This window comes from Chionomys nivalis, chromosome 11, assembly GCF_950005125.1.
Source record: "Chionomys nivalis chromosome 11, mChiNiv1.1, whole genome shotgun sequence".
Lineage (NCBI taxonomy): Eukaryota > Metazoa > Chordata > Mammalia > Rodentia > Cricetidae > Chionomys > Chionomys nivalis.
The window spans coordinates 19,860,611-19,886,198 of record NC_080096.1 but is presented as its reverse complement, the minus strand read 5'-3'; the positions used below and the strand labels follow the sequence as shown (position 1 = coordinate 19,886,198).

The 25,588-nt window shown below is 41.2% G+C and overlaps 1 protein-coding gene across 5 annotated transcripts in view; it reads left to right on the top strand.

Moving 5' to 3' along the window:
• The window catches only part of Eya3 (EYA transcriptional coactivator and phosphatase 3), a 90,800-nt gene that overhangs the window by 43,516 nt on the left and 21,696 nt on the right, over positions 1-25,588 (top strand). For 2 of the 5 annotated variants that reach the window (XM_057783986.1, XM_057783990.1), the window contains 6 exons: positions 4,633-4,770; positions 11,250-11,335; positions 13,225-13,408; positions 15,536-15,672; positions 21,443-21,526; positions 24,544-24,633. In XM_057783986.1, the coding sequence (XP_057639969.1) occupies positions 4,633-4,770; positions 11,250-11,335; positions 13,225-13,408; positions 15,536-15,672; positions 21,443-21,526; positions 24,544-24,633 (719 nt within the window). The remainder of the gene's footprint in view (positions 1-4,632; positions 4,771-11,249; positions 11,336-13,224; positions 13,409-15,535; positions 15,673-21,442; positions 21,527-24,543; positions 24,634-25,588) is intronic. The other 3 variants (XM_057783988.1, XM_057783987.1, XM_057783989.1) reach the window with 3 other exon arrangements.

Genomic DNA, 25,588 nt, shown 5'->3' with positions numbered 1-25,588 from the left:
AACAAACAAACAAACAAAAATAGTCACTGTATCATGCAAAATATGTTAGAATAGGGCTTCACATTATTGTCTCATTCAATCCTAAAGTAGATCTTAGTGGTAAGTAGTAATACTGTCCCCTTTCAGCAGCTAAAGTCATAAAATTAGTAAATGTATAGGTTTAGATTTAAGCCTTGGTCTGATAAATTCTTCTAAATTTTGATCTTTATTAAAAAGATGGTCTCAGAGTTCAGCTTGAAATCAAAGTGTCCTCTTTAAAAAATATGGGAAAAAAATAAAAGAAATCTAGAAAAATTGCTAGGGGTAGTCTGTACTCATATCTTTCTTGAGCTTAGAAAGCTGGGTGCTGTGATAGGAAAGGGGTTTGAAGCCCTGTGTCTGGTGAACTGAGAAGTGAGTAAGACTCACACAGTGTGGTCGGAGCCAGCACTAATCTGCTTATTTTGAAAGAACTTTGATGTGAGGTGGAAAACTTAGTGATGCGTATTAAGAGTTCATTCCATGGCTGGAGAGATGGCTCAGAGGTTAAGAGCATTGCCTGCTCTTCCAAAGGTCCTGAGTTCAATTCCCTGCAACCACATGGTGGCTCACAACCATCTGTAATGGGGTCTGGCGCCCTCTTCTGGCCTTTAGTCATACAGATAGAATATAGTATACATAATAAATAAATAAATATTTTTTAAAAAAAAGTTCATTCCAGTTCCAGAATCAGATTCAGTTCTAGAAATTTATTGAGTGGAACTAATTAGAGGTACAAAAATTTGTTAACAGAGATACTCATTGCAGCATTATTTATAGTAGTAAGAACTTAGAAAAAGGCCAGGCCGTGGTGGAGCATGCCTTTAATCTGAGCACTTGTGAGGGAGAGGCGGGTGGATCTCTGTGTTTTCAAGACCAGCCTGGTCTACAAAGTGAGTTCCAGGACAGCCAGAGCTACACAGAGAAATCCTGTCTCAAGCAACAACAACAAAACACCTTTAATCGCAGCACTCAGAGGCAATCCCTGTGAGTTCGAGGTCAGCCTGATCTACAAAGTGAGTGCCGGGACAGGCTCCAAAGCTACACAGAGAAGCCCTGTCTCAAAAACAAAAAGAGAAAAGCATATGTTAAATTGCAGTTGTCCATATAATGGAAAACTCAGTAGCCATTATAATTTATGGTCTTTTAAAATGTTTCTTAAGTCTATTTATTTTTGTGAGTAAATATTTTGTCTGCTTGTATGTATGTGTGCCATATGCTTGGTACCTGTGGCGGTCAGAAGAGAATATCAGATCCCTGGTGGAGTCATAGATGGTTGTGAGCCATCACATGGATGCTGGGAAATAAACCTGGGTCATCTGCAAGAGCAACAAGTGTTCTTAACTGTGAGGCCACCTCTCCAGCCACAATTTGATAGGGGGTAGAAGTATGTGTGTATACCTAAGTATACTGCCTATAGAGGCCAGAGGTGTTAGATGCCCTGAAACTAAAATATAGAGGCAGCTGTGAGCTGCCCAAGCTGGATGCTCAAAAGTAAACTCAGGTCCTCTGCAAGAGTAACACATTTTCTTTACCACTGAACTATCTCTCCAGCCCCCATAATTTATATTCTTAAAACATCTATGGCTATTGGGAATGTAAATTTATATAGCCATTGTGGAACTTTTTCAAAAAAGAACCCACATATGGCCCAGCTGTACCACTTTGGTTTCTGTCTGAAGAACACTACCTCAGCTCCCACAGGGCTATCTGAATATCCATTTTTATTACTTCACTGTTCACAGTACTCAGGAAATGGAATAAGCCGTAATGTCCATCAGTAGGACTGCAACCAGGTGTGGTGGCACACAGAAATAGAGGCAGGAAGGTTAAGAATTGAAGGTCTAAAACAACAAAAACAAACTGAAAACCCAGAAAAATAAAGTCATGACATTTACAGAAAAAAATGTCTGAAGTTGGAACTCATTATGTTAAGCAAAACAAGCCAAACTCAGATCAACACCAGTGTTTTCTTTTTTTTTTTTTTTTTTTTTTTTTTTGAGACAGGGTTTCTCTGTAGCTTTGGAGCCTGTCCTGGAACTCCCTTTGTAGACCAGGCTGGCCTCGAACTCACAGAGATCCGCCTGCCTCTGCCTCCCAAGTGCTGGGATTAAAGACGTGCGCCACCACCGCCCGGCAACACCAGTGTTTTCTTGGTGTATAAGCAGGGAGGGATCTTGTAAGCAGAAAGTCTTGAAGGGAGGGGAAGGAGAAGGTTAATGGAGTAGATGCGGTGAGAAAGCAACAGGAGGGGTCTGCTGAGCGAGGCCAGGAGAGTGGGCTGTGGGGCGGGAGGCAGACCTGGGGGGGGGCGGTGAGTCAGCACCAGATATGACACATGCGTGACAGCACCATAACGGAACCCGTGATTTTATATGCTAACTGAAAAAGTAACTTTGAAAACCTACACATGCGCACACACAAAAACTTGAGGTTTTAAATATGATAGTGCACAGGTGTAATCCCATCCCTTGGGAGACAGAGGCAGGAGGACATAAGTTCAAGACCAGCTTGGCTCTAAAAAAGTAAGACCCTGGCTCAAAATCACAAGTTAGTGAAGGAATGAGGGAATGCCGGTGAGGTGGTGGAGCAGCAGCCTGCTGACAAGGGGATGGCCCGAGTTTGTGTCTTGGATCCCACACCGTAGAAGAAGAGAGGCTGTCCTCTGGTGTCGGGTATGCTCATGAGCACACTCTAAATAAAGAAACTATGGTTTGCTTTCCTCTTTGGCTCTGTCAATAGTCCTATAGAATTGAGCTATTTGGTCATACTACTTAATATAAGGCGTTCTGGACAGGATGCTTTTAAAGGAATATATTTTCTTTTTTTTTTTTAAATATTTATTTATTTATTATGTATACAATATTCTTTCTGCATGTATGCCTGAAGGCCAGAAGAGGGCACCAGACCTCATCACAGATGGTTGTGAGCCACCATGTGGTTGCTTGGAATTGAACTCAGGACCTTTGGAAGAGCAGGCAATGCTCTTAACCGCTGAGCCATCTCTCCAGCCCCCAAAGGAATATATTTTCATGTGTAAAGGACAGGAGCTACAGTGATGCTAGAGGCAGTTTTTGTATTGTCTTTCATTCCTCCTTTCCTTATAAAAAAAAAATTAGGTTAAGTCTGTTTGCGCTTCTGGCCTGGCATGATAGCAAATGCCTGTAATCTCTATCTCAGGAGGACGTCCACATGGCAAAACTTTGCCTCAGAAAATGAAGTACTAAGTAACAAGGCTAACAAGGCATTCTTACTTGATGCATTGCTATAGATGAGATGTTGCTTTAATACGAGGTGTTAATAAACATGTTCATAAATCTAATTGTTTGGGGTCAAAACCGACTTGGAAAATATAACTACATTGTTTACAATAAATATGGAAGTTATTCTAACATGTAAATGATAATTAGCTTAACAAAAATGCATGTCAGACTACCAAGAATCATAGCACTGAGTCTTACTCACCTTTTACATATAAAATTTTAAAAATAAAATAGTGGCTCGGAGGGTGGGTGGTTCAGTGGGAAAGATTACTTGCTTCTCATGCATGGGGATCTGAGCTCAGATCCCAAGCTCCCATGTAAAAAGCCAAGTATGGCAGCGTGTGTGCGTATAACCCAAGCACTAGTGGGTGGCAGACAGAGACAGGAGGATCACTAGGGCCTGCTGGCCATCAACTAGCTCTGTGTTTAATGAGAGACCCTGTCTCAAAGAGAAAGGCAGAGAGATAGGACACCCTGAGAGATGTAATTCTTCTGCAACCCAGAAGTTTGGATGATAGAATTTTATGTAACTTTTTTTACAGTTCCATTTCAAGATGTTTTTGGTTTTGTGTTTTGAGATAATGTGTTGCCATGAAGAATAGGCTGGCCTTGAACTCACAATCCACCTGTATCAATTTGCTGAGCACTAAAATTATAGGCATGTACCATATATATGTTGCACCAAAAATAACCAGCTAAGTTATATTTTTCAGGTTTTTTTTTTTTTTTTTGGAAATGGTCTCATATAGCTGAAGATAGCCTTAAAGTTGTTATATAGCAAGGAATGACTTTGAACTTCTGATCCTCCTGCCTTTGCTTCTTGTGTGCTGGGATTATAGACATGCACCACCATGCCCACTTTATGTGGTGGAATTGAAACTAAAGCTTTTACATATACTAAACAAGACCACCTCTGGGGCCGATGTAGTATTGTTAATCTCTTCTTAAAAGCAGGCATGTCTTCCTAATCTAGAAAAAAAAGTTTATAGAACAGTCAGTTTAAGAAAATGAATTTCTCCTCATACACTGACATCCGTCTTCTGCTCAATTGCTCCAGCTGTTGAGATGCTACTGTTGGGGTTTTAGCAAAGGTTTTGTTCCCATGACCCCATCCTCTAATTCTTTGAGAATATATTTGCTTGTGGTATAAGTGGGAGAATCAGTAATTTCCTCCTACAGGCAAGATTATTTAAGATTTCGACTTTAGACACCAAGAAAAAGAAAAAAAGTAAAAATTAAAAAAATTAAAAAAAAAGATTTTGACTTTAAACCTATCAGCTGGTATTTAAAGCATAGCCATGCTCTTCGGCCCCGTGTGTTGTTTGTAATTGGTCCACTTTATCTGATTCAGGTGCACTGTGGCCAGGTATGAAACCTGAAAGTGGTTTAATTCAGACTCCATCTCCAAGTCAACACAGTGTTCTTACCTGCACTACAGGGTTAACCACAAGCCAGCCAAGCCCAGCTCACTATTCTTTTCCCATTCAAGGTAAATAGGCATGGTTGTGTGTGTGTTATTTCATTTTTATCAGTTTTTTATTTTTAATATGCCTGTATATCCAAACAAACTGGATGATACAGGACCACTGTCTTCTAAAGTAAAGGAACGGCATGCGTTTGTGCATGCTTTTTGTGTTAGGCAAGCCTGAGCCAGAAGTGTGGTTTATCAGTAGCTTAGACTTTGAATGTGAGCTGCTTAATAGAAGTGAAGCCTTCTCTTTTGCATGCTGGTATCCAGAAAGCTCCTCTTAGTTCTAGTCTGGTCTCAGTGGCATCTTCACATGTAAGTTGGCGACTCCTTGAGTCGGGATTTGGCTGACTTCTATGTGACTTGTAGTGGAATGTGCCATGTGGACTGCTTTTCTGCTGGTGGCTTTGTGACACCCACCCCCACTCCTTCTTGCAAAAAGATGATTAGCAGGCTGAGGGTGCAAGTTGTGGTAGAGTGCTTGCCTGGCATGTGTGAGGCACTGAAGAAAAAAGAAAAGTTGATTTTCTTTTCTTTCTTTCTTTCTTTCTTTCTTTCTTTCTTTCTTTCTTTCTTTCTTTCTTTCTTTCTTTATTTATTTATTTTGGTTTTTCGAGACAGGGTTTCTCTGTGGCTTTGGAGTCTGTCCTGGAACTAGCTCTTGTAGACCAGGCTGGTCTCGAACTCACAGAGATTCATCTGCCTCTGCCTCCTAAATGCTTGATTTTCATTTTTAATAAGGGTGAAACTTAAATCTTAAGCAACTTTACTTTCCTGAGTTCTTTGAAAAGGTTAGAATTTTATAATCAAGATAAGTAGGCAAAGGGGCAGTGTGATGTTTAATTCCTACTCTCCCGAGTCCATTGATCTAGAGTGGAAAGCATTGTTCATGTATCTGACTTCTCATCTGTCTCCATGCTCCTATGATTGTTCTTTGCTTGTTTTATAGCTTTTTTACATTTCATTCTTTATAAATAGACTCTATGCTGGGTGGTGGTGATGCATGCCTTTAATCTCAGCATTTGGGAGGCAGAGGCAGGTGGATCTCTGAGTTTGAGGCCAGCCTGGTCTACAGAATGAGTTCCAGGACAGGCTCCAAAAAGCTACAGAAAAACTCTGTCTCAAGAAACAAAACAAAAAGAAAAAAGGATAAAAAATAGACTCTACAGGGATGAGTGCAGACACCAAAAAGCTGTAAATAGGAGCCTTGCTGATGGGAAAGACTTGTAATTTTAACTGTTTTCTGTTCATTGATTTTGGTATTGTTTGATTCTATAGGAAGAGCTCTAGGCCACTTTATTCTTTGTTCTGGGTTGTTGTTTTTTTGAAGATTTAATTTTTGTGTGTATTTATGCATGTGCATGAAGGTATCCCTATGGAGCTTACAGAGACCAGAAGATAACCTGGAGCTGGAGTTATATGCGGTTGTGAGCTGCCCATCATGGGTGCTAGGAGCAGAACTCAGGTGAAGTGGACATGCAGTGAGTGCTCCTAAAACTGAGCCATCACTTCTGCCCCTACTTTGTTCTGAAGACCTAGGTCTAAGTTACCTTTCCTCCAGTTTTCAAGAATCCCCTCTCTTACATTTCATCCTTTCTTTGTCCCTGCCTCCCTGTTTTCCTTCTTTCTAACAGGAGCCAACCAGGAGGAGCAAAGCTTAAGGACATGACCGGGCTCGCCTTGAACCGGGGCGTAGTAAAAGAGCCTCCTAGGCCAGCCTTTTGCGGCCATCTGGGAGCAGCATACACCACCATTTCTGACTTTGATTTTCTCTTTACTGTTTTCTAAGTTAATAGACTTTTGGAATCAACAGTGAGGTAATCAGGTCCCTCTTAGGGTATACATAGGTCATGAAGGAAGAGGAGGAGGAGTAAGGGCTCTCTTCCTGCTGGGGTACAAATCTCCACTCTTCTGTAGTTGTGTCTTGAATTTAACACTCACTTTTCTTCCCTGGAAAATAAGTGGCATCAACGAGGAGTGAAGCTGGAAGTCATTACTGTCATAGGTCATGGAAGTATCTGTTGAATTTCATTAACTGCTGTTCTAACCTGTCATGTGCCTTTGACTCTGCTAACTGGTTTCCTTCAGTTTTCTGTTAGTAGTAACTGCTAGTGTTTAGTAGGGTAGGTATTGCTCATGTCATCTTCACAGCCCTCTAAGTACTAGTAACTCCGCTTTTCAAATGGGAAACCTGAAGCACAGAGAATCTAAGTAACTATTTAAGTCAGGATAGACGTAGAGCGTTCTACTTCTAAAGTGTGAGTGTAATATGTCATTCAGGGTTGAAATCATGTTGTCAGTATCAACTCTCCCATATTTGAGGAACTGCATTAACAAATATCTAAAACTTTATTTTTCCTCCATTTATTATTTGTTAACACACTGACATAAAGTAGAAATTTTAAGGCATCAAGTTTTTCATCTTTACTATTTAATCTGAAGAGTTTATAGGAAAACATTTGGCTAAAATGATGTATGGGCATTATTTGTGGGTTGAAGTGTAGCGTCTTCATAATTAGCACCTCTCCCCTGCTTTCTCTTTCCTTAGCACACACACATCTGATGTCTTTAGACTATTTTGTTGATAATACCCATTAGTCTTTTTTTTTTTTTTTTGGTTTTTCGAGACAGGGTTTCTCTGTGGTTTTGGAGCCTTTCCTGGAACTAGCTCTTGTAGACCAGGCTGGTCTTGAACTCACAGAGATCCGCCTGCCTCTGCCTCCCAAGTGCTGGGATTAAAGGCGTGCGCCACCACCGCCCGGCTACCCATTAGTCTTTGACCAGGAGTTTTCCTTTCTTTAGCAGACTTTTTTTAAAAAAGATTTGTTTACATACATGAATGTTTTGTCTGCATGTCTGTGTATGTATCAGTGCATACCTAATGCCAGCAAAGGTCAGAAGAGGATATTAGGTCCCCTCAAACTGGTGGTATGGATGGTTGTGAGTCATGATGTGGGTGTTGGGAATAGACCCCTGATCTCGCTCTGTAGACCAAGCTGCAGAGCCACCTGCCTCTACCTCCCAAGTGCTGGGTGCATGCACCACCACTATCCAAATATAGATGTAATTTTTAAAGAAAGAAGTAGAGCTCTCAGCATGGCTCAGTGGGTAAAATCATGTGTTGTGGAAGCCATACAACCTGAGTTCAATCCCCAGAACCCACAGTGGAAGGAAAGAGCCAGCTCCCTCCCATAGGTCTTCCTCTTACTCACACACCTCCATATTCGCACCATGACACACATGCACAAACACACGCATGAGCCTATGGGTCCATTCTCATTCAGACCACTACACATTACAATGCAATAATTTTTGTTTTGTTTTGTTTTTTTGTTTTGTTTTTCGAGACAGGGTTTTCTGTGGTTTTGGAGCCTGTCCTGGAACTAGCTCTTGTAGACCAGGCTGGCCTCGAACTCACAGAGATCCGCTTGCCTCTGCCTCCCGAGTGCTGGGATTAAAGGCGTGCGCCACCACCGCCCGGCTTGCAATAAATTATTTATAATAATAAATAAATAATAAAACTTTTTTTAAAGAAACCAAGATGTTGACACATTGCTACTATGGTGTCAGGTGATAACTTTTTAGGTATTCTGTTAACAGAGCAAGAAATATGTGTGTGTTCTGACCTGTGGAAGTACACATATGAAAGTTAAACATGAATCCTTATTGGTTTCTCTACCTCTAATCTGTTATGACATAGATCATTTCTGACTATTCATCATTGATATAAATCTGTACTTCAACATTTACTGTGTATGTTTGTGCATGCAAGCAGGTATGAGCATGTGCCCCAGTGTGTATTTGGAGGTCAGAGGACAACTTTGGGTATCAGTTCTCTCCTTCCACCATGGAGGTTCTGGATCTGAAATCAGGTCCTTAGGTTTGGTAGCAGGCCATCTCACCAGTCCTTGTTTAGGAGATGTTACTTTGATTTATTAACTAAGCTTTTTGAGTGCAGGTTTCTTTTCTCTTGGTTTTTTTTTTTTAATACATTGTTACAGTCCAAGCACATGAAATAGCTCTTACATTTAGAAAACAGTAAGTGTTTGATGAATGAATGAATGACCCACTTAGGCAGTCAGTTTTAACCAAATATGCAGTTTCTGCTAGCTCCCAAAGGCTAGGAATTGGTTTGAGTTTTTATTAGGTGTTTTGTTAGGTGCTGAGAGTTTATGACTCCCTCAAGAGTGTGTCACTAGACTGTCAGCCTCTAACGGATAAAAAGATTTTGTCTCTCATGCCTAATGCGAGGAAAACTGAATCTCACAGTTAATGGGTATCATCTTCCTTCCTTCCTTCCTTCCTTCCTTCCTTCCTTCCTTCCTTCCTTCCTTCCTTCCTTCCTTCCTTCCTTCCTTCCTTTCTTTTTTGTGACAGGATTTCTCTGTGTAACCCAGGCTGGCCTCCGACTCAGAGATCCGCCTGCCTCTGTCTCTCGAGTACTGGGATTAAAGGCTTGCGCCACTCCATCTTTTAGATGTTGGATACTTGGCTAGATCTGGAGATGATAAGATATATCTTCATGGAGCTTACAGTCTATTGGAGGGAATAAAAGACATAAACAGTAAGATTAGAGAGGGTTTACCTTAATTGACCTTAGTCCTTCAAGAATTTGTCTTGTTTTGAGTACCATATATAGAGCTGTTGTGTGCAAACAAGGTCAGGTGACATGCTTTAAAATAGAAGAGTGAGTAAAAACCGGATCCTTTTTAAGATAGGGTCTTTCTGTATAGTTTAGGTTGACCTTAAACTTGCATCTAAAATTTTCTAGCCTGGCCATAGTTGCACCTGAGGTGGTCACATAGCCTTCCAGACAGGCTGTTGCTACCCTAACAAAGGGTCGGGATGTTGTTCTGCTTCTTTGTAATTTGGAGGACGCTTGGGATAGAGATGCTAATTATCAGGCCTACATGACAGAGCAGGCACACAGAGCAGGAAGATAGGGAGAAGTGACAAAATGGGCATGGAAAGGTGTGGTCAAAGGTGTGGACATGACTAAAGCCATTCACCTGGTTACCTAGGAAATAGAATGCTAATGAATATATATTTTGGTATAAAGGCTGTAAAATAAATGAGAGGAATTTTCAAGATGTAAACTCAGGATTTTATGAGGATCACTAAAAATCTCCCTCCTGATAAAGCCATATGAGTTGTGTCTTTATTCCGCCTCCACACGCCGCTCCAGTGAGCTAGTTTATGATGGGGCTGGCATCGGACCCCGACACAGCACCTCTGAACACATTGTCTAAACTCTTCTCTGACTAAACTCTTCAGCTAGCTGAGCTTTCTTGTCTAGACAGAGCTTTCAGGACATTGTCCTTCAGGAAAGGAACCTGGTTTAGTCTGGCCTGCGTTTTTCCTGCTGTGTTTTCTCCCATTCTGTCCCTAATGGAGGTTTTTGTACTAGATTCACCAGAGGACTTTGTCACTGATCAGTTTGGTTCTGGTGGTGAGCACTTTGGGCATGGATGACTGCAGTAGGAACCATGTCTCTGCTTATGATGGGAAGAGTTCAGAACTAGTGCTTCATAATACTGACTACCCTGTCTACCTGGGTACTCTGTGGTATCTGCCAGCCACTGAAGTCTGGGATAGAACCTGATGGATGCCAGGCAGTAGTGGTGCATGTTTTTAATCCCAGCACTCAGGAGGCAGAGGCAGGTGGATCTCTATGAGTCACATGTTTACATAGACATAATTTGGGGAAAATGGCATAAACAATACCACAGTATAGGATTTACCAGAGTTCTGCTGACTGTCAGGTTACTTGCAGGAAATCATTCTTCAGTTTCTAGAAAAGACTGGGGTGATTTGGCTTAGTTCTGACTTCATTGGTGTGTCAGTGGGAGCTGTGATTTGTGTATACATCATTCTAGGACTTTTGTAGAAAGAATGGAGGACAAGTTGAAGCAAACATTCCAAGTGTTTTGATTCTCGACATGTCTGAGATATAGCATGCAAAAACAAAACAAGTGTTTGATTTTTAAAAATTGTTGAATTGTATGTGTATGATTTTATTATTATTATTGTTGTTGTTGTTGTTGTCTGTGTGGCATATGTGTTCCTGGTGCCACAGAGGCTAGAAGGAAGGCTTGTAGTTGCATATGGGTGTGAGCCATCATATAGGTGCTGGGGCTTGAACCAGGTCTTTTGGAAGAGCAGCCATACTCTTGTTTGTTTGTTTTTCAAGACAGGGTTTCTCTGTAGCTTTGGAGCCTGTCCTGAGACTAGCTCTTGTAGACCAGGCTGGTCTCGAACTCACAGAGATCCGCCTGCCTCTGCCTCCCGAGTGCTGGAATTTAAGGTGTGCGCCACCACCACCCAGTGTGCAGCCATACTCTTAAGCACTGAGCCTTCTCTCCAGCTTCCAGCATTTGCCTATTTAGCCAGTATTCTTTGTCTTCTCGCAGATACATTCATTTAAAACTGATTATTTTCCCTATCTTTAGGCCATTTACACATGTGATCTTTAATATCTCCTAATACTCTCAATCTTGTAGCTTCAAGCACAAATGCCAGCCTGATATCCACATCATCTGCAATTGCCAATGTTCCAGCAGCCGCAGTGGCCAGCATCTCAAACCAGGTACCGTGCCCCATTTGTTCATCTTTCTTGATGTGATTCACCTGTCTTTCACTTGCTCTCTTCTTTTCATGGTTAACTTGCCCATCTAAGAAACAACCAGGAATATAGTGTAGTCGGTTGAGTCCTATTTCTAGATGGAACTCTCTGGCTACTGTCTTGTTTCTCTTTTTTCTTGCTAATCCTCCCAGGAATATGGTTCTGTCTACAGCATTACCTACTACTGTGTTTACCCCAAGCCTCAACCCTGCCCCCACTAGATCATGCCCTCCATGAAGGCAGGGATTTTTCTATTTTTGTTCACTTTATCTTCCCAGAGCCTAGACAAACCCCAGGCACTCACTTAAAAAACACTCATAAGCATTGTGGGTGAATAAATACTAACTCTACCCATTTCCTTACTATTTGTGATTTGGCCTTTTTTGGTTTTTTGGGGGTTTTGGTTTTTTGAGACAGGGTTTCTCTGTGTAGCCCTGGCTGTCCTAGAACCCACTTTGTAGACCAGGCTGGCCTCGAACTCAAAAAGATTCACCTACCTCTGCCTCCTGAGTGCTGGGATTAAAGGCGTGTACCACCATGCCCAGCTGTGATTTGGTCTTGTGTAGTAATAAGAGCGGCAGGGCTGCTTCCCACCACCACCCGGCTAGCTTTACCCGAAATAATTACACGGAAACTGTATTCTTTTAATCACTGCCTGGCCCATTAGTTCCAGCCTCTTATTGGCTAGCTCTTACATATTGATCTAACCCATTTCTAATATTCTGTGTAGTACCACGAGCTGGCTTACCAGGAAAGATCTTAACCTGCGTCTGTTTGGAGTGGGAGAATCATGGCGACTCCTGACTCGGCTTCTTTCTCCCAGCATTCTGTTCTGTTTACTCCGCCTACCTAATTTTCTGTCCTATCAAACGGGCCAAGGCAGTTTCTTTATTACTTAACCAATGAAACAACAGATAGAAAGATGACCCACTTCCATCAGTCTTGATCACTGTTATATTGTGTATGTGTTGAGTTTGTTTTGTTTTTAACATGTGCAAACTTTCTATGTAGACATTCACTGATGTCTCTACCAACTTTTCTGGCTGCAGTTTACCTACTCCGTGTCTCACTGTCCCGGTCTTGCTGCATTTGTACTTCTGAAGTACACAGTTACCTTGGGGTTGAGAGGGTGATGTTTTGTTTTGGATGGATGGGTTGCTTTTTTGAAGTAAGGCCTCACTGTGTATGCTTGACTGTCCTGGGATGCACCATAGTCCAGGCTGGCCTCAAACTTGCATCGATCCTCCTGTCTGTCTTCTGAGCTGAGTTCACGTGCCACCATAGTGGCACAGTGTTTCTATTGAATTCCTTCCTGTCCATCTGTCCTCCTGTGCAGATGAGCAGTCCTGTACAGGCTCGCTCCTTCCTTCCTTCCTTCCTTCCTTCCTTCCTTCCTTCCTTCCTTCCTTCCTTCCTTCCTTCCTTCCTTCCTTCCCTCCTCCTCCTCCTCCTCATTTTTTTTTGTTTGTTTTTTGAGACGGTTTCTCTGTAGCTTTTGGAGCCTGTCCTGGAACTAGCTCTTGTAGACCAGGCTGGCCTTGAACTCACAGAGATCCTCCTGCCTCTGCCTGGCTGCAGGCTCTTTCACAGCTTTTCTTTTTGGTCTTCTAAGGCCAGTGTCTTTAGTTTTTCACATCGTAACTTACTCCTGAAGAGTGTTTAACCAAACTTACAGTGTCAGCTTAGATGTGCATCTGTACTCAGGTTTCTTATTTTGAAAATCATTGATTTCTTGGGACTGCTAGGTAGATAGATAAATAAGATAATATATTAGGAAAATAATTATGAATAATAGGGAAGAGAAAGCCTCTTTTGTTATGTAATAATCTTATTTTCCTCCCTTTGGTCCACAGGACTATCCCACCTATACTATTCTTGGACAGAATCAGTACCAGTCCTGCTACCCCAGCTCCAGTTTTGGAGTCACAGGTCAGACTAACAGTGATGCTGAGAATACCGCATTAGCCGCTACCACGTACCAGATTGAGAAGCCTAGTGCTATGGTGCCTGCTCCAGCCACACAGAGACTTCCCTCTGGTGAGTACAGAAAGCTAAATTAAGGACACTTTACCCAGCAGGTATTTCCCAGTGATGGTAAAAATGATTTTGTTCTGGGATAAGTTGGTTTCACCATGCCATTGGTTTCCCTTTGCAAGTTTAAACATAGCAAAGAGACTGTAATGAGAAACTGGCAGAATGTCTGTAGTTTCTGAGAACAGAAAAGTGCCAGCAGTACGAATTAGTGTTTCTAGTACATACTCTGCCCTCCCGTGAGTGTGATATACTCCGCGGATCTGTAGACTAAGTGTACTTGTTGATACTTGCGGGGGCTCCAGCTTTAATCCAGCCATGTCTTAGGCTCTTGCTAGGAATTCAGAATAGGAGAACAGCTACAGTCCTTTCCCAGCAGTTCTAACATTTGACTCACAAAGCTAGACACTGCTTGTGCATGGCTCTGGAAGGTGTGGCTCTGCCTGCACTGTCCCCAGCAGCCTGGGGAACTCTCTTCCACCTAGGGACTGCTCACTTACATAAGTCCAGTCCTTGTTTATACTACAGAATTTTAGAATGAGCCAGAGTGAACAAAGTGAGTTAGTTAAGGACAGGGAGAATACATGCCTTTACAAGTATGTGTGGGAGGTAAAATGCTTGAGAAAGATCACACAGCCCATGATGCTGTGACTCCTCAAGAGATAATCTCACTTAGGTGGCTTTACAATGGCTACAGATAGGACTTTGTGTCTAAGTTATAATGTTCAATGAATGTAATTTACAACAAAATTTAAAGAATAAACAGAACTTAAAATTTAAGTTTAAATAGTAAGTTTAAAAAGCTGGATGTGGGGGCTGGAGAGATGGCTCAGTGGTTAAGAGCATTGCCTACTCTTCCAAAGGTCCTGAGTTCAATTCCCGGCAACCACATGGTGGCTCACAACCATCTGTAATGAGATCTGGCGCCCTCTTCTGGCCTGCAGACATACACACAGACAGAATATTGTATGCATAATAAATATAAATAAATAAATATTTTTTTTAAAAAAAGCTGGGTGTAGTGGTGAACACCTTTGACACTTAGGAGACTGAGGCAGTTGGATATCTATGAGTTCTAGGCCAGTCTGGGCTCCAGAGTGAGACCATATCTTCCCCCCACACACCAAAAAAAAAAAAAAAAAAAAAAAAAAAAAAAAAAAAAGTTAGAGATTAGTTCTTCCATGTTGGACTAGATGTTGGCCTAGAGTTAAGAGCACTGACTGTTCTTCTGGAGGACCGGGGTTCACTTCCAGGCATCCACATGGAAGCTCACAACTGTCTGGAACTCTAGCAGTTCCAGGGGATCTGATGTCCTCTTCTAACCTCCTGGGACACTGCATATGTGTGGTACACAGACATACATGCACACAAAAACACTCATACATATAAAGTAACAATAATAATTTTTTTAAACTGTCAAGATTTATTTCTCTTCAAAAAAATTTTTCAGATTTATTTATTTTATATCTGTGTGTGTTTTGTGTGCTTCTAGGCCCTCAAAGGTCAGAAGAGGACTTTGGGTCCCCTGGAACTGGGGTTACAAGTGGCCCTGAGTCCCCATGTGGGTGCTGGGAACTAAACCAAGTCTCTTCAAAAGCAGCAAGTGTTCTTATCCACTAAGCCATCTCTCAGTCAAGGGTATTTTCTTCATAAATGAAATTGTAAGGTCCTTTTTTTGTGAGGTACATTGTTTAGCTTTAGGGATGAGAGAGGGGGTGCTAATACGATTAAACTCGAGGTCACAAACATTCTGGCCATAAATAGGCATAATTTGTTGTTTGCTGTCCTTTTGGGATATCTTTAGGAAGACAGATACTGTCTCTGTAGGCCAGTGGTTCTCAACATGTTGATCGTAATCCTTTGGGGTTGTCCAGTGACCCTCTGACAGGGGTCACCTAAGACTTATTAGAAAACACAGATATTTACATCACGGTTCGAAACAGTAGCAAAATTACAGTTATAAAGTAGCAATAAAAATATTTTTTTGGTTGGGGGTCACCACAACATGAGGAACATGTTAAAGGGCCACTGCAGTAGGAAGGTTGAGAACTACTGAGGCTTCTCTCTCTTCCCACAGTTCTCCCTGTGGTTCTCGTAGTTTATGAGTTACTGTCTCGCTTTTCCTTTCAACAGACTCGTCTGCAAGCCCATCTCTGTCACAGGCTACACCAAATAAAGATGCCGATGATCAGTCCAGGAAGAATATGACTGTCAAGAACCGGGGCAAGAGGAAAGCTGATGCCGGTTCCTCCCAGGACAGTGAATTAGAAGTATGTGAAGAAACTCACTGGAGTTACCTATTCTGTTCTCCTCACTTTCCGTCAAGTACATGTCTGGAATTTGCAGAGATAATGTTATTGTATGCTGTGTCCACTTGAACTCCTGGTGGGGGTTGGGGAGCAGTGAATTGGCCAAGAGGGGGGAAAAGTAAAAGAAAATTCCTCCATGTGCAGCACGACTTAATTACCCCTTCCTGCTGTTCTACCAAAGCACCGAAAAGCCTTTTCTGATTCAGGGTAGCTCTAACCAAAAGAGCAAATTGTTCCCCACATTCGGGGACTGGAAGGAAGGATAACACTGCATCTTAGAAGACAACAAAGGGGAGCTATGAATGATGTCATACTGTTTCCATTTGGAAATTAAAAAAAGTGGGAAGATAGAGTGAGTGAGACACACACAGATCTGGTGATGGCTTCATGAGAGTGCCAGGGCCGTGCCGTGCTGAGAGCACTGTGGGGCTTACTGTGGGCATAGATTGCAGTTATGGTTGGAAAAATAGAAAAACATAAAATTCTAATGTTAAAATTTTTACATTACCTTTTTTGTAGTTTTAATTTTTCTTTGATGTGGTTATTTAAAGCAAAGAGAAATTTAAATGTGCTCTTTGGCGCAGGTAAATTGAATCTGTATCTGTCTTTCTCTTCATTTTTGGAGAGCAAACACAGCAAGAAATAGGGAAACTAAAGTTCTGATACCATTCTTAAGAAAAATTAATAACTCCCCTTTTTATTTAATTAATTTGTTTGTTTATTTATTTATTTATTTTGGTTTTTTGAGACAGGGTTTCTCTGTAGCTTTGGTGCCTGTCCCAGAACTAGCTCTTGTAGACCAGGCTGGCCTCGAACTCACAGAGATCCGCCTGCCTCTGCCTCCCGAGTGCTGGGATTAAAGGCGTGCTCCACCATCGCCCGGCCAAAGAAAGTTTTTTAAAGGATTTATTGTTTTGTTATGATGTGAAAATTTTATGTGTATGAATGTTTTCTTATGTGTGAGTGTTTTGCCTGCATGTAAGTCTGTATACCACGAACATGCCTGGTACCTACAGAGGACAGATGAGGTTGTCTGATCCCCTGAGACTGGAGTTAGAGAGAGTTGTCGCACACATGGGTGCTAGGAGTCAAACCTCTACGTGAGCAGCCAATGCTCTTAACTACTAAGCCATGTCTTCAGCCCAGCTTTACCATTTTAGGAGCACAATTCAGTGTTATTAAATATATTAGCTACCATTTCTGGAACATTTTCCTGTTTTTGTGTTTGCTTTTCTTTGAGATAGTCTTGTTCTTCTTTGAACTCCTGAGCAACCCTGCCTCACCCTCCTAAAGTGTTGAGATGACAGGCGTGAGCCACTCTGCTCTGGGTTCAGAACCTTTCTTAATCCTAAACAGACTCGGCACCTCTTTATTAAACAGCAACTCACCATACTCTTTCCTGGCCCATGGCCACAACTGTTCTTTCTACTACTGTGAGTTTGCCTGACCTAGATGTATCTAAATGTGAACATACAGTGTCTGTTTTCTTCTGCCAGGCTCATTCATTGGTGCAGTGCTTTGGGGATTTATCTGTGCTGCAGCATGGATCATAATTTCTTTTCTTTCAGTGGCTGAATGATACTCCATTTTGTATGCACATGCGTACTGTGTCTTATCTTGTGTCTGTTGAAGGACTCTTTCATTTTTTAGGTCAATGTGAATAATGAGGCTTTGAGTACTTTGCACTACACTCCTTTTTTTTTTTTTTTTTTTTTTTTTTTTTTTTTTTGGTTTTTCGAGACAGGTTTCTCTGTGGTTTTGGAGCCTGTCCTGGAACTAGCTCTTGTAAACCAGGCTGGTCTCGAACTCACAGAGATCCGCCTGCCTCTGCCTCCCGAGTGCTGGGATTAAAGGCGTGCGCCACCACCGCCCGGCCGAGACACCAGACTTTTACACGTTACATTCCCACCATTAGCCACATTCTCCTCAGGGCTTGCTATTTCTCTCCTCCCCTTTTAAATTGTGTTTTAGGTGGTGGTGAGACAAGGGCTCTCCTCATAGCTCTGGCTGACCTGGAACTTAGTATGAAAACTAAGCAAGCCTAATTCACAGTAATAGAGCGGCCCCTCCCCCTTTAAAACGAAAGCTGCTTTATTGGGTGTCAAGTGATGTCTCACTGTAGGTCTCCTTTGCATTTCCCTAATGACCAATGGTATTGAACCTCTTTCCATTACCTTGAGTCCCAGAGCTTTGTAGTGTTTTGAAATTAAAATGCATGACTCCTCCAACTTAGTCCTTTCTCAGGGTGGTTTTGCCTGTTTGGAGATCCCATCAGATTGCATGTGAATTTTTGAACAGTTTTTCTTTTTTTTAAGCTGTTTGTTTTAAATTGTTAGTAATTAAGTTCAATAAGATGTAAACACTGTTTTAACCCGAGTTTAACTTTCACACTGGAGGGGCTGGAGAGGTGGGTTAGCAGTCAAGGGTATTTGTTGCTCTTACAGAGAACCAAAGTTTGGTTCCCAGCACTCACTCCCAGCACCTCCAAGAACACCAGACATGCACAAGGTGCTCAGATGGAAAAGGGCAAAACAGCCATACACATAAAATGAAAAGAAACCTAAAGAGAGAATTTTAAATAAATAAAAAGAAAATAGTGGAGATTTGAATGTGATTCAGGCTGTAGACTGGCGTGGCTGTTGCCACTTTAGCAATGTTGTCTTCTACTCCAGGAATATTTATAATTTTCCATTCTCAGCAGTATTTTAGAGTTCTCAGTGTATTGTGCAAATCTGTTTTATTAGTTAAATTACTCCTGAGTGGTTTTTTTTTTTTTTTTACTTTTTTTTCCAATTTTTATTTTATGTGCATTGGTGTTTTGCCTGCATGTATCTGTGTGAGGAAATCAGATCCCCTGGAACTGGAGTTACAGACAGTTGTGAGCTACCATGTGGGTGCTGGGAATTGAACCTGGGTCCTGTGGAAGAGCAACCAGGGGTCTTAGCCACTGAGCCATCTCACCAGCCCAAATGTTATTTTTCATGGGATTGATTTTTAATATTTTTTCAGATCACACATTACATTAAAACATTAGGTTTGTTTTTATTTTTTAATGTATTGAAGACATCTTATACTTCTATTGATTTTTTTTTTAAATATATATATAATGAAAAGGCACTGGATTTTTGTTACATTCATTTTCTGTATCAATGCAGAGTATCATGTGTTTTCCCTCTTTTATTGTGTTGCACTAATTAATTTTATGTATTGATTGAACCATTCTTACATTCCAAGAACTGATCACACTCAATCATGTTACACAGTTATTTTTATATGTTGGGGAATTTGGCTTGCTACTGTTTTTCATGCCGGCGTCGTTTTCCACAATGCTGTGGTCTTGCCTGGTCTTAGAGTAACATTGGCTTCACTGCATGAATTAGAAAGTGTTCCTTTCTTTTCAGTGTGTCTATGGAAAAATTTAGGAAGAATGCTGTTAATTCTTACTTAAATAGCTGCTATAATTCACCAGTGAGGTCACTGGGTCAAGGCCTTTTTTTTTCAATTTATTATGTATACAAACAATATTCTGTCTGTGTGTATGCCTGCAGGCCAGAAGAGGGCACCAGATCTCACTACAGATGGTTGTGAGCCACCATGTGGTTGCTGGGAATTGAACTCAGGACCTTTGGAAGAGCAGGCAATGCTCTTAACCTCTGAGCCATCTCTCCCGCCTGTTAGGAAATCTTTTAAATTACTAACTTCATCTTCATCTTCTTACTACTGGCAGGCTTTACCAAATTTTCTGCTTTTTCTCAAGCCAATTCAGGTTTTATTGTGGTGATATTTTTGTGATCTAACAAATAAAGCTGGCCTAAAGATCAGAGTGCGGAGCTAGCCGCTAGTTAGCCATAAAGGCCAGGCAGTGATGGCACACACCTTTAATTCCAGCACTTGGGAGGCAGAGACAGATGAAACTCTCTGAATTCAAGGCCACCCTGGGCTACACGAGATTGATTCAGTCTAAAAGAGAAACAGGAGCCAGGCAGTGGTGGCTCACATCTTTAATCCTAGCACTGGGGAGGTAGAGACAGGAAGGGATATGACTGGGAGAAGGAGCTCACTACATTCAGCCTGAGGATTCCTGGAGTCATGATCTTGCCACCTTCAGTCTGAGGATTCTGTAGAGGTAAAAAGTCTCTCTAGTGGTTGGCTCCTTCTCTGATCTTTCAGCATTTACCCCAATATCTGGAACTTGTGCTACATTGTATTGTGTGTTTCTTAGAAATTAAGCTATTTTACCTGGTTATCCAACTTGTTGGCATACAACTGTTCATAATTCATAGTCAGGGTCCATTTGTTTCTATGAAGTCTATAACATCGTCTGCACTTGCATTTATGATCTTAGTAATTTGAGTTTCTGTCTTTGTATTGGTAAATGCCAATTCTTTTGATATTTTCAAAGAACCCACTGTTGCTTTCTGTTGGGGAATATTATTTTCAGGTGTGTGACTCTTGTTTACCTCTGTGAAGCTGTTACTGTGCCTGTCTGAAACACCTGATGATCCTAATAAAGAGCTGAACAGCCAATAGCGAGGCAGAAGCAAGGATAGGCGGGGCTGGCAGGCAGAGTATAAATAGGAGAAAATCTAGCAAAAGGTAGTCAGGATAATTTAAGATAAGAAAAGCTGACTTGTTTCTTGCCGGCTTATGTTAACCCATCTGCTTTTTTTCCTCTGGGCTTTTATCTTTCTTCTTTCTACCTTTCTTCCTTCTCCTCGACTTGCTGTGTAGCTGGCCCCTGAAGCCCTCCTCTCCTTGCTCTCTGTTGCTCTTCTCCTCTCCTCCCAGAGTTCTCCATCTATTTATACTCTGCCTGCCAGCCCCACCTATCCTTGCTTCTGCCTCGCTATTGGCTTTTTAGCTCTTTATTAGGACCATCAGGTGTTTTAGACAGGCACAGTAACAGCTTCACAGAGTTAAACAAATGCAGCATAAACAAAAGTCACACACCTGAAAATAGTATTCCCCAACAGCTTTCATTGGCTTTCTCTACTACCCTATTCTTTTGGTTCTTTCTACTTTATTATTTCCTCCCTTTTGGTAGCTTTAGCTTTAGTTTGCCATTCTTGTCTAAATAGTCTTGTCTAAATAGTATGGTATGGCTATAATTTGAGATTTTTCTTCTTGGACTGGGGATTGAACCCAGAGCTTTAGGCTTATAAAACATAAGCTCTTCTCTGAGACTTTCCACTTCCTTTGTCTTCTTCCCTTTGTTATGAATTCTTGCTGTGTAGCCTAGATTGGCCTCTTTCTCCAGTTTTGGGGTTGCAGGCATGCACTCATGTCAGCTGCTTTTTTGGTACAGGGTTTCACTGGGAATCTCTGGCTAGCCTGGAATTCTCTGTATAAATCCAGATGTCCTCAAACTCATAGAGATCCCAGGCCTCTGCTTCCCAAGTGCTGGAATCAAAGGCATGCTCTCATACCAGCTGCTTCCTTCTTTTTTAATGTATGCATTTACAGCTAAAATTTCCCTTTCAGCATTGCCATCACTGTGTCTCATAAATTTTAATATGTTGTATTTGTTTTCATTCATTTCAATATATTTATTTACAATATATTAATTACTACCATTCATCTCTATTTAGATTTCTTTTTTGGACCATTGATTGTCTAAAATTGTGTTATTAAACTCCCACGTATTTGTGGACTTTATTTTTTGGTTTTGGTTTCTCATTTGATTCCACTGTAATTGACAGATAACTCATTTTTTGTCTCCCCCCCCCCCCAGCGGGTATTTCTCTGGGACTTGGATGAAACCATCATCATATTTCATTCCCTTCTCACTGGATCCTATGCTCAGAAGTATGGAAAGGTAATTCAGTCTTTTTTGTAACTATCCCTCCTCTGGCAAGATGAGCAGCTTGACCTAACTCTCCCAACTATTAAGGTAGAAAATCCATTTTCTCTGCTGCCTGTCTTGCCCTATTGACTTTTTGCTTTTATATATGAATATTAGTGATTGGGGCTCAAGAGGTGGCTTGTTGATTAAGAGCACTTGCTGCTCTTATAAAGGAGCAACAAGTTTTGGTTTTTGTTTGGTTCCCAGCGCCCACATGGCAGCTTACAACAGAGGATCCAACACTCTCTTCTGCACTCTGCTGACACTGTATGCATTCAGACCAAACACCAATACATATAAAAATTAAAAATAAAGCCAGGCGGTGGTGGCGCACGCCTTTAATCCCAGCACTCGGGAGGCAGAGGCAGGTGGATCTCTGTGAGTTCGAGACCAGCCTGGTCTACAGAGCTAGTTCCAGGACAGGCTCCAAAGCCACAGAGAAACCCTGTCTCGAAAAACCAAAAAAAAAAAAAAAAACAAACAAAAAGAAAAAAGCTGGGAATCAAACCCAGGGCCTTACAAATGCTAGGCAGCGAGCCCTACCTTGTTGACTTTGGACTCTCCATGTATAAACCTGACCACATAGCTGCCGGCAGGCTCCATGACTAGGTAGGTTTGATGGTCCAGCTAGACACTTGATTAGGAGCAGTACTAAAAGCTGAAGGTGTTGAGGAGAGCGTTTTCAGGTTGATGAGATGGCTTACCAGGAAAAAGTACTTGCCGCCAAACCTGAGTTCAGGCCTTGGTGAAAGTGATGAATTAATTCCCCACAAGTTGTCCTCCAACAATGTGCATGCCTAAACACACACATAACAAAATAAATAAGAGTATTTTTAATTAATTTTATAAGCATTGAAGTGTAGGAATAAGACTCACTTGAATTTAATGAAATCTAAGGGTTATATATTCCAAAGACTGACCTACTAAGCATTAAATTCCTAAAGTTTCTCTCTCTCTCTCTGTCTCTCTTTTTCTTCGAGACAGGGTTTCTCTGTTTAACAGAGCCTTATTATTAAGTATAAACGCTTGGCCTTAGCTTAGGCTTGTCCCACTATCTCTTTTAACTTAATCTAACCTGTTTCTAGTCATCTGTTGTGCCTTGTTTTTTTTTTTTTTTAACCTTTCATTCTGTATGTCCTACTTTCCTGCTTCCTCCGTGTCTGTCTGCCTGGCCCCTAGCATCTCCTTTTTCTTTTTTGCCTTCCCCAAGCCTAAATTCCTCCTCCTACTTACTCTGCCTGGAGTCCAGTCTGCACCTCCTCCTTTGCTATTGGCTGTTCAGCTTTTTATTAGATAAGTCAGGTGCCTCAGGCAGGCAAGGTGAAATAGTAACACATCTTTAAATAATTAAATGCAACATATCTTTATAGTTAAACCAGTATTCTGCCACAAATTAAACATATAGATAAAATAGATTTCTAAAATAAATTGTTGTTGGGGACTGTGGACCTCCAGACCCTGAATTTCCTGTAAACAACTTGTTATGCTTGCAGTTGCTCTGAGCAAAACAACTTGTTTTCCTGTGTTTGCAGCTGCTCTGAGCACGAGACCCTCAGGAGTTCCTGATGGCAGGGAAGTGGTTTCTGGTGGGTTTGGCTGGGACGTGGCTATCAGTTAAGGATTCCTATATAAGCTGCCCTGAAACACAATATAGGGGACTTCTTGGGAAATTCAAGGATGACCTGTGTCTCTGTGTTTTTGTGTATTTCAATCTCCAGCCACTTGCCTGGCTCGCAAACGGTCCGGTAGTGCAGGCGGTACACTACAGGCGTAGTACACGTACGTAGTACAGGTGTTACAGGACCATAGTACGGGTAGTAGTATGGATAGTACAGATTGTCATATGATTTCTGTTAAATTTATTTTGTTTTGAGACTAGGTCTCATTCTGTAGCACAGGCTGGCCTCTAAATGTCAATTATCCTTCTGCTTATAAGCCTCCCAAGTGTTAGGATTATAGGTGTGAGCCACTACCCCTAGATCTAAAATAGATGTGCTTTTTAAAAACTGAATTGTGGGCTAGAGAGTTGGCTCAGCGGTTAAGAGCATTGCCTGCTCTTCCAAAGGTCCTGAGTTCAATTCCCGGCAACCACATGGTGGCTCACAACCATCTATAATGAGGTCTGGTGCCCTCTTCTGGCCTGCAGACATACACAAAGACGGAATATTGTATAAATAAATATTTAATAAAAATAAAAATAAAAACTGAATTGTATGTGTAATCTTCAGTGTGAACATTACTGTAACAGAAGCATGAGCTTTGGTAGGTTAGCTCTGTGTCTGTCTTTGTCGAGACAGGGTCTCACTGTGTGCTTTGACTGTCCCTGAGCTCAGTTCTCCTGCCTCAGCCTCCTGAGTGCAGAACTGTGTTTCTCCACACATTATCTCCAGGGTCGTGTTTCTTCATTTCTAGAAATAAGTTATGAAAGTAATTGTTCATTGTCTTGCTATTCCAAATTATCTGGGATTGCCAGGAATCTCTTCTGCAAGTACTTTCCACGGTCTGACCAACTAACAGGCTCCAGAACTACATCCCTAAATCCCTTAGGAAAATAGTTAGGTTCTAAGTGATGTTGCTTAGTTTTAAAGCAACCTGCGATGATTGTCCTGCACATACTTGGACTCTGGCCTTCTTTATTTTCTGGCTGATAGGATTGTTAGGTTCCCAGTGTTCTGTGTGTCATAGGAGCAGAAAGGGATCGTGCACATTACAGTAGCAATATGTGAATTGTAATTATAACTTTATGAAAATACTGGTTTCTAAAATTGAAATCCTGACATTTTTAGTAATAACTGTTCTATAGCCTCTATATTCTGTAATCCCAAGTTCTTATAAATGTTAGTGAAATTATATAAGGTTTGAAGTATTGTGTGTGACCAGTATTGTTTTGGACATGGCTCAAAGTTGTTTCAAAATATCTGAAAGTTAGAATCAGTGTTGTGACCAGAGTTGTGACATCAAACACTCTTCTCACTCCTTTTTTGTTCCAGGACCCAACAGTAGTAATTGGCTCAGGTTTAACAATGGAAGAAATGATTTTTGAAGTGGCTGATACACATCTGTTTTTCAATGACTTAGAGGTAAGTGGTTTAAATTGTTTTTCTGCTTCTGTTAGTGCCAATGCTTGTATTTAGAAGGTGGGAAATTAGATACACCAGAGGTGGAGCGGTTATGCTACAATAACACCACAAGGGTCTTTCTCTGGGAAGAAGATCAGTGTCACAGCACTAGATCTGGGTGTGCTAGTTTAGACTTAGTTGATTTTGCTTTGTTTTTTAAAAAGAGTTGGATATGTCATATTTTGTTTCCTTTCTTTCTTTCTTTCTTTCTTTCTTTCTTTTTTTTTTTTTTTTTTTTTTTTGAGACCTGGTCCCATATAGACCAGAGGGGCCTAAACTCACTATGTAACTGAAGACGACCTTGAACTTGTGATCTTGCCTCTACCTTCTGTGTGCTAGAGTTACAGGTGTGCCACAGCGCAGGAGTTTATGCAGTGTGAACAGGGGTTTCTGTGTGTTAGTCAGCACTCTACCAGCTGGAGTTTGTTAGAGTTTAGAAGATGTTTTTAACAGATTTTTAAGCACAGGAGTTAATAGAAAGAGTAGTACTAAGAAAGAAAGTTTGTGGATTTCTCAGAACTGCCCCTTTGAGACAGGTCTGGTGACACACACCTTACACACCAACAATTAGGAGGCTGAGGTAGGAATATCATGGGTTCAAGACCTGTCTCCAAAAAATAAAAATTTACTATTGTTTTGGTTACTTTATTTGGTGTTTATAGGAACACTACTATGAAAGTCAGTAATCCAGTATGTTATTAAATAATTTATAAAAGGTTTCATTATTTGCCCTTATAATTGCTTTTGTTTGTTTTGTTTTGTTTAAGTCTAGCTGGCCTGAAACTGTGTAGACCAGGCTGGCTTCGAACTCACAGAGATCATCCTGCCTCTACTGCCTGAGTTCTGGGATTAAAGGTGTGCATCACTATAGCCTTCTACTGCTTTTAGAAAAAATATTTTCTTCCTTTTCCTTCTT